The sequence below is a fragment of the Oncorhynchus masou genome, chromosome 17 (assembly GCF_036934945.1).
Source record: "Oncorhynchus masou masou isolate Uvic2021 chromosome 17, UVic_Omas_1.1, whole genome shotgun sequence".
Taxonomy (NCBI): Eukaryota; Metazoa; Chordata; class Actinopteri; order Salmoniformes; family Salmonidae; genus Oncorhynchus; species Oncorhynchus masou.
In genome coordinates this window covers 21,601,621-21,610,013 of record NC_088228.1, presented here as the reverse complement: position 1 = coordinate 21,610,013, position 8,393 = coordinate 21,601,621, and the positions used below count along the sequence as shown (strand labels likewise).

At 41.6% G+C, this 8,393-nt stretch overlaps 1 protein-coding gene across 2 annotated transcripts; it reads right to left on the bottom strand.

Annotated features, from left to right (window-relative positions):
• Nucleotides 1-1,597: 1,597 nt before the first annotated feature.
• LOC135558691 (uncharacterized protein KIAA0040) lies at nt 1,598-7,011 on the bottom strand. 2 transcript variants are annotated; one of them, XM_064992731.1, is made up of 2 exons: nt 6,872-7,011; nt 1,598-4,625 (listed from the first exon to the last, which is right to left on the bottom strand). In XM_064992731.1, exon 2 carries the CDS (start codon nt 4,025-4,027, stop codon nt 3,710-3,712), a length of 318 nt encoding a protein of 105 aa, XP_064848803.1. In that variant the 5' UTR covers nt 4,028-4,625; nt 6,872-7,011; the 3' UTR covers nt 1,598-3,709. The 2 variants fall into 2 exon arrangements, with proteins under 2 accessions (XP_064848803.1, XP_064848802.1); XM_064992730.1 differs by having other exon boundaries at nt 6,717-7,010.
• Nucleotides 7,012-8,393: the final 1,382 nt, after the last annotated feature.

Below are 8,393 nucleotides of genomic sequence, written 5' to 3'. Positions count from 1 at the left end.
CTGTGTGGCAAAAGGTATACATACTTGTCTGTTTCATTCATTCAGGGGACCCCCTCACTATGTGCAGATTAGCGTGCCTTGGGAGGATGGGTGTGGAGACTGTGGCCTAGATCAAAGTGATGACAATGAATTGTGAGCATGTTCATGGCAAGGTTGCACATAGCCACTGGCACCTGTTCCCCTTCTCCCATGGCACGACACCCTAGATACAATATGTATTTTGTGTGTTGGCCAGAAACAATAAGAATATTGATTGCAATGTAATACACTCATTGATGTATGTATGTCTGTGTGCTAATGGAACTCTGAGGATGATTTTCACCCCGTTGTGCTTGTCAGCAGTGATTGTACAGAGAACTAGGTGCAGAAGATGTCCAAGAGAAGATTTCATTGAGTTGCTTGAGTAATTGTGATTGTGAATAAAACTTATATTTCTGTCCCGATCATTCCCATGCTCCACTCCCGGATGTAAAGAACCTGTGTATTTTAGATAAACCCCGAGGACCTCACCTCGAGTATATAAAAGGTGGTGTAGTACAGGTACAGGAATACAATTTTATGTTAAATTCCACGTTACACTTACATTTTTGTCTATAATTGCAGCAGTGTTTGATTTTAGTATGTGTCTATTTTTGTCTCACTCCCAGGGAACAAGTTTAACACGAGCACAAGTTTGGACTTCAACAGATTCCAAAGCATGTGTCATCTGACGAGGACTTTCAAACAACCGAGTACCCATGAACATGAACCCAATCACAGTTGAGGCGGCTATGCGTAGGGTTGATGTATTTTTTCCCCATGCGTGGTAGTGTAATATTCTAACAAGGCTTGTTTGTTCAGAGGTGGAGTAGTTAGTGGGAGGGGTGTGTCATGGCAGGCAAGCTGCCATCAGCTCGCACTTTCCACTGCATGGCTGTGTTCTGCCTCTGGATGGTTGGGTCTGTCAGTGCTGTAGGACTCAGCTACACAGCATGTGTGACAGAGAGTGGGAAACCCCCACACCATACACTTGACACACCATTAGCTAGTCACTGCTCCAGAGTCAGACTATGTATCACTATGTATCAATTCGAAATAACAAGCTCAAACATCCAATGCTTTGTCAGTTACCAAACATCAGATAAAATGATGATAAAATTGCCCAAACCCCGTAGGGATGAAGTCAACATGTACAACAAAGATGACAGAAATGATGTATGATGATCTCCAAGTGAAGATGGGTCTGATATGTGAATGGGCATAATCACTGGATTGCAGCGACTAGTTGGTGTCCATAAACTACTTTCGAGGTCAGAACATGATTAATAACAAAATGGAAATAGCTCTAAAGGTAAAGGCCTACATTTTCCATTATAAAATGTATCGTATATTGTTAGGGCTCTATTCAATTCGTATCGCAGAAGTTCAGCGTTACAGCGTCATTGAAATTGAAATGCAATTTTCCACACGTTAGGTGAGATTGTGATACACAATCGGAAATTGCCTTCACATTTATATTGTGCAATCTGTACCCCTTCAGCGATACAGACTGAATAGAGCCCTAATCTAATCGCACATATTGTGAGCCTGAGCCAAACATTAGCCAATCAACAAAGAATTAACAAAGCATAAAAAGTACTTTATTTTTTGTCCCCCTTTTCTCCATATAGCTGTTATGTAAAATCAAATGACAGGATAAATGATGCCTGCGGTATCCACTGTGGCCTGAGCTCATAACTTGAATGATTACCACAAGCTTTTTCTTGTGTAATAACAAAACAGCCAGAATATACAGTATGTTCTCATGCATAATTGGGACGGATCACAGCTTCTGTGATAGAATGTGAAACTATCGTCTATGGCAGACTTCCTGTTCAAACAAACGGCAAATCCCCCCCCCCCCCCCTTTGCAAAGGAAAATAATTTTTCCACCCTCAGACTTTTTACATATGAATAACTAACGCAGAAGTCTTTAAGCTCAAAATAAGGATCACAAATACATAACAAATAAAAATGATTTGTCACCGGATTTGTAAATTGCAAATCAATTCAGAGATTCTTGAAAGACGGAACAATCTCTACTTTTGTTTCAAAAATACAAACATTTGTAAAATATAGAAAATGATTCATTTGAAAATCCCCAATAAAAACACAACAATTCTCAGATCTTACAGCACTCTGATGGACTTGACGTCAGACAAAAATCTGGCAGAGTTTAATTGCCCTTTTCTTGACAGTTTATGGTTGTGACCATTATGATTTCAAAATTGTGTGTTTAAATCTATCAAAAGTAGAGAACTTTACAGACCATGAGTGGTCTTGCTACGCTACATGTAATGAGGACATGAATAAGGGGTCCTTGGTATAGCTATGGTATAGCTGACCCTGCCCACTTCTGATTCATTTAGGATTTTAAACATCTGACGGAAGTTGACCAAATCCTCGGACACACTTTTTAGGAATCCCAGTTTTGAGATAGAATAACTATTATTTTAAGTCCGAGGGCTACATTGGCACTGAGGGATGGAGGATATAAGAAGGATCCACTCAGCGCCCCACACATCTGAGAGCCTGGTGTCCATGCATAATGATATTATGAACCAATAGGGAGAGTGCAAGACAGTAAACATGAATCTGTGTCATCAATCTGAGCATAAGGCAGCGTAAAACACGGAACTGTTAGACACATTTTTTTATCCACAATACTAGCTGCTGTATGTAGGATACTCTACGGGGAAAGAAATGTATACATTGAGCAATGCAATTGAAAGATCTGAGTGCTTCACTTGGTTCTATTAAATTCTGCGTTTGATAATTAACTCATAAATGGAATTAAGATCTCCATTCAGTGGGCATAGCAAGTACAGCAAAATATTTCAATGTAGTTACACACATTTCTGTTGTAAGTGCAATAACTGCAAGTGCTTTGAACTTAAAATGGTTTAACCTATTCAAAATAGTATTCTAACTGAATCCCAATACTAGATTGCTGGCCTCCAGCATTGCAAATATAAATAGTCCCCAAATGTGAAGACAGTGAATTTCACACAGAAGAAGTGCACACTAACACATACACCATGTGTCATCTATCACTCTTCCTTGCACATACACACATTTGCTCATGCACAAGCACACACCCACGTATGCAAGCACACGCGCACACATGCACACACACACACACACACACACACACACACACACACACACACACACACACACACACACACACACACACACACACACACACACACACACACACACGCACACACGCACACACGCACACACACACACGTTTTGTTCTTCGATCCTTGTGGGGACCTAAAATTAGATTTCCATTCAAAATCCTATTTTCCCTATTTTCCTTAACCTGTAACCCTGACCCAAACCCTAAACCTTACCCCTAAACCTAATCCCTTACCCTAATCCTAAACCTAACCCAATAGTCTTTGTCCTCATGAGGACATGGGAATTTGACTTGTTTTACTATCGTTGTGGGGACTTTAGGTCGCAACATGGATAGAAGAACACACACACACACACACACACACACACACACACACACACACACACACACACACACACACACACACACACACACATCGTTGGCTCTTTTACTGTGTTTCAACCGTTTCTGTCGAGCATATTGAACACCAGTGCTCGGCATCATGTACCTGTACCTTGCAGTAAAAGAAGAGCTTCTTATGAATACAAATTAAACCTTATCTGAACCTTACACCATCGTCAGGGCAACCCTGTCTGGTGTCATAGGTCCTGTTTTGACCGAGATCCACAAGTCCTCATCTTTCGGACTCTTCTTATTTTTGTCTGATTTTGCTGTGGCTGAGCTGGGGCTGTCTGCACAGCAACCAGCGCAGTTGGCGTGGCGACAGCAGCAGCAGTGGCAGCACACCACCAGAGAAGTGAAGAGCACCAGCATAGGCAGGGCTAGCAGCACCACCAGGCAGACTGTGTTATAGATTCCCTGGTCATGCTTAGTGGTGGCCACCTTCCACAAGTCACTGAAAAAATCCAAGATGTCTTCCTTCATTGTTCACTGACAGTGCCTTAACAATTCCTCTTGAGGGTAATCTTTGAAGAAGAAACCAATTACAATAGTGAACACGTTCTGAATGAAGTAGTCAGCAAGGGTGTTGCTGTTATCAGGGGATTGTTCTTGTGGTGATTTGACCCTGATTTAGTGCTGGTTTCAGTTTCCTGGTGAACTCATGACATTGAAGATTTCGCTGATATAGTAGGACATCCCAGTCACAATGAATATCTGATGAAGGAAAGGGAGGATGGGACAGACTAGAAAAATTCTTGATGCAGGGAGAATCTCTTTATCCTCCCCTCCTTCCTTAACCGCCTTATCTGGGGGTTTGAAGACCAACGCATTTTTTATGAAAGTTTGAAGTCCAAAGATCAATAGTTTATGAGAGAGGGGGGTTTTTCCTTTGTAATCCTTCAGTTGCTGTAATGATTCCGATCTCTCCTTGCCTTGATGGGAAGGTCTATGAAGTCTGCCTGTTTGTGTTGTTTGTTTGTTTCCTCTTTTGGGATATGGGATCCCACCTCACGTCCTCTGGAGTCTCCTCTCTATTTTAATCCATTCTCCTCTGGGAGAAGTGATGGAATGAGGACATTTTCTGTGGAGAGAATTAGAGAGAAGAAGGTGAGCAGAGTGAACCCCAGTCCCACTGGTGCCTTTTCACTCTCTTCCCTCCCCTGCTCAAGTATCTTATTCAGCTTTACTCTCATTAAAGTTGGAGGAAAATGTCATGGCTCTGGCTGCCTGAATGCACCATGGAGGGAAATACATTTAAATGTGCCGGCTAATGGCGGCCTAGCTTTGATGGTTTTGACTTTAACATTGACTGAGTGTAGCACTCCACTGTAACTTGGATCAATGGTAACCGTTATGGGTATCCAGGAGGTCAAAGGGTCGTTTACAGGTTTATGTTGACTAGGATTATGGCCCTGTGAGGGGAAAAAAAAGATGTATTATATTTCCTGCTCCATGTTCTAAGCCAAATGTTTCTGACTGCAAGTGAACAGAAAAAACATTTGTGTTTGTCTCACAGTCCATGTGTGAAATTGGCTTACCCATAGTCAGCTTCACTTCCTTCCTAGCATAACAAAACAGGAAACGGTGCGCTGCTGCTACTTTGTTGCATTGAGTTAGGAAGGCTGCACCTACTTGCAGTTTGACAACATTAAGGTCCCATTTCAGCTAAACACATTTTGTTCACCAAATCCATTGAATGTAAGCTTCTCCATTATTCATGTATGTAGGTCTATGCGTTTGTTTTATGGTGATGCTGAGTCTAAAGTTGAGACATACAAGGTATGATGACTGGAAGGAATGAGTAACAATCCCATTGGGCACGCACGCATTAATCAATGCCACGTCATTTCAATGGAATGCTGGAATGCTGGTTCAACGTAAAATAGATGTGGAGTTTACATCTTATCCCAGTGGGATATCACTCATTAGCATTGTCCAGCAAGGTGTAAGAATCGTCTTCCTCGCCAGAGTAGAAAATGGCCAGAGGTCTGTTGTAGTGCACCCCACATACATTTACAGACGCTGAGGTAGTTCTCAAGCCGAAATTGAGAACGAAGAGAATCAATGAAAGCTCAATGCATTGAAAAAATCTATCAAGATCTAATTCTCGATCACAACATCCCCACTCCATAGTGTGTCATGCCATCAGACGGCCTTTGCACTCTGGTCAGGCTGTGGGAATTAATGTAAAATAACAACAACGTAACAAAATGACATAACATTGTCTTGGCCTATGATCAGCTGTGAACAGGAAGATACTTTCAGTGGTTCACAAAGCAAGGATGGGGGAAAAACTCTTATGACTGCATTAGTGAGCTACAGCTATTTATGGAACTTGGAACTCTGTTCTGCCCTACCTAAAAGCCTGAATGACAGCAGGCAACACAAGGCAAAACAGGAATATTTAATGAATGGCCCACGGTAATGATTTGTTGAAAAACCCTTATGAAGAAGAACTGGCGAATGTTCAATTCTAATTATCTTAATAATAAGAGTCAGTCAACAGTCTTTTGCAGAGATAGTCAAAAGTTTAGAGACAGCAAAAGTCATGTGTTAGTGTACCAAATTCATATCTTTACTCAAAATCAGTGTCGTGCGTGGTAAGAAACACAATATTGCATATTTTTGATGGGAACAGTTGGGAACATGCCCATATCTCCACACAATATAAGAGAGGACATTCTCGCAATGCGTTACAGTTCAAGCTGAAAGGTAACCTTTGAGTCAGGGAGAGTGAAATAGTATAAGTAGAGGAGAGAGCATAACGAGGCAAAGTTTCAAATCAAATGATAGAAATCTCAGACATTTAAGATCTTAGGTCAACCTTTGGTTTCAGTCATCGAAACCATAATGTCACTAGTCATAGACAATGTGCAAAGCATTGTGCAAAGGCCCAATGCTATATTTAAGATGTACAGTTCCTGATAGAGATATGCTATAGAATGGCACTGAGTAGTGATTGAACAGCAACATATCACCTGGTACATCACAATACCTGTTTAACCGACGGAGGGGACATTCCAAAACAAGACTTCCAGTTCACGCATAGTATTATAAGTATATACATTGACTCATTAGCCACAGATACTCAACCAAATAAGATCAACAGCATTCAAGATCAACAGCTTCCCATTCATCATTTCTCAACAGTCTTTTGAAATGTACACCTTACCGGCAAAAGGTTTTAGAAGTCCGGGCCAGTAAAGCTGCTTTTTCCCTCTCCTCTTCCTTGTAAATCCTGCTTTTTGTTGATATTCTCTAAGCTCTCAATGTTGCCCCATATTTTGTCTGTATTGAACTGTGCTCTTTGTGCCTGTATCTCTTTACCTCTCTCTGCCCGTGTGTGTCACTCTCTCAGTGCAGCGTCCCTTCTCCCTGCCCCGCATACCCTGTGAAAGAAAGGGCCCTCTGTCTGTACTCGCATTCCCTTGCCTGACACGCTGCATTCTTGTGGTTACTTTATACACACACAAGTTCCCAGTGATGTCAGAGAGAGAGCGAGAGAGAAAAAAAGAGAGAGGACAGAGAGCTCCCCTGAGAATCCCACTGCTCATAATTAATTGGATTTGTCTGCAGTTTGTAACTTGATGTTTTCAAATTCGTATTCTAAAGAGCTGCTGACTTTAGTGTTTGAACTCTTTACCACAACATTAATGCGCATAATTATAAGTGTTATAAACCTAAAATTAACCAAAACACCTCACCCATTTCAGCGCTACCTCACTAACTCTAATTGGAAAGAGGAAATTAAAGTGTGTGTGCATGCGTGGGTGTGTGTGGGCGTGTGTGTGTGTGTGTGTCCTGTATGCTCAGGGTGTGGACAGAGCAGGGAAACAGGTGAAGCAGAGAGAGATGCACTGATGTGTGACTGCTCTGTAGAAATCTGTGAGAGATCATGTGACCCTGTTCGTGAGGAGAATGGACCTCATCCATGCCTGTGGCAAACAGCATGCACTCACTGGTAAGAGACTGTCACATCCCACAACATACACACTTTGACCCTTGTACTGTAATTCACAGAGAGAGATGAGGACAGAGATAGGGAAAAATACCCACTGGAATATGTTATTTTAAACCAAATAGGTGCTCTGACTGTCTGACTGACTGTATTATTTTGTTAACCTCCTACTGAACCATGAATATGCTGGCTGTGGCCATGTGAGTATATGTGTTTCATGATCACAGTAATCCTAATTTTGCAATAAGAATGTGAGATTTGTTCTGTTTGCTCCAGGCTTTGTTATAACGTGGAGTTTATTGGGATAAGCTACACCCAGTTACCTGTCTGTAGGCTATATACTGTCGTACTTCACATTGAGGGGTGAGGACTGAATCGTACACTCTTACAAAAAAGGTGCTAGCTAGATCCTAAAAGGGTTCTTTGTCTGTCCCCATAGGTTAAACCTTTGAAGAACCTTTTTTGGTTCCAGGTATAACCTTTTTGGGTTCCATGTAGAACACTTTCCACAGAGGATTCATTCTACCTGTCAGGACCCGGTTTTGAACCTGGGTCTCCGGAGTGAGAAACAGTCACTTAACCAACTGAGCCACGAATAGACAGCAGAACCCAGAAGATGAGGCAGACACAGCAGTACTTAAGACGGTGTATTTAATAAAGAAAAAATCCTAAAATGCAAAAAATGGCAAATCCAAAAGGTGGTAGGAAAAACACAAAAAAGACCTCAAAAGAAACTCACCAAAAAATAAACAAAAACAAAAAACAGAATACCACAAGAACTTCACCCGGAATCGACAAGAGTACACAGAACACTAGGGCAGGGTGCTAACATACAAACACAGAGCACAGAACTGAGGGAAACAAAGGGTTTAAATACAATCAGGGGAAACG

What these genes read in the sequence shown, in the direction of transcription:
- LOC135558691 (XM_064992731.1), bottom strand. Translation starts at nt 4,027, where the DNA reads ATGAAGGAAGACATCTTGGATTTTTTCAGTGACTTGTGGAAGGTGGCC.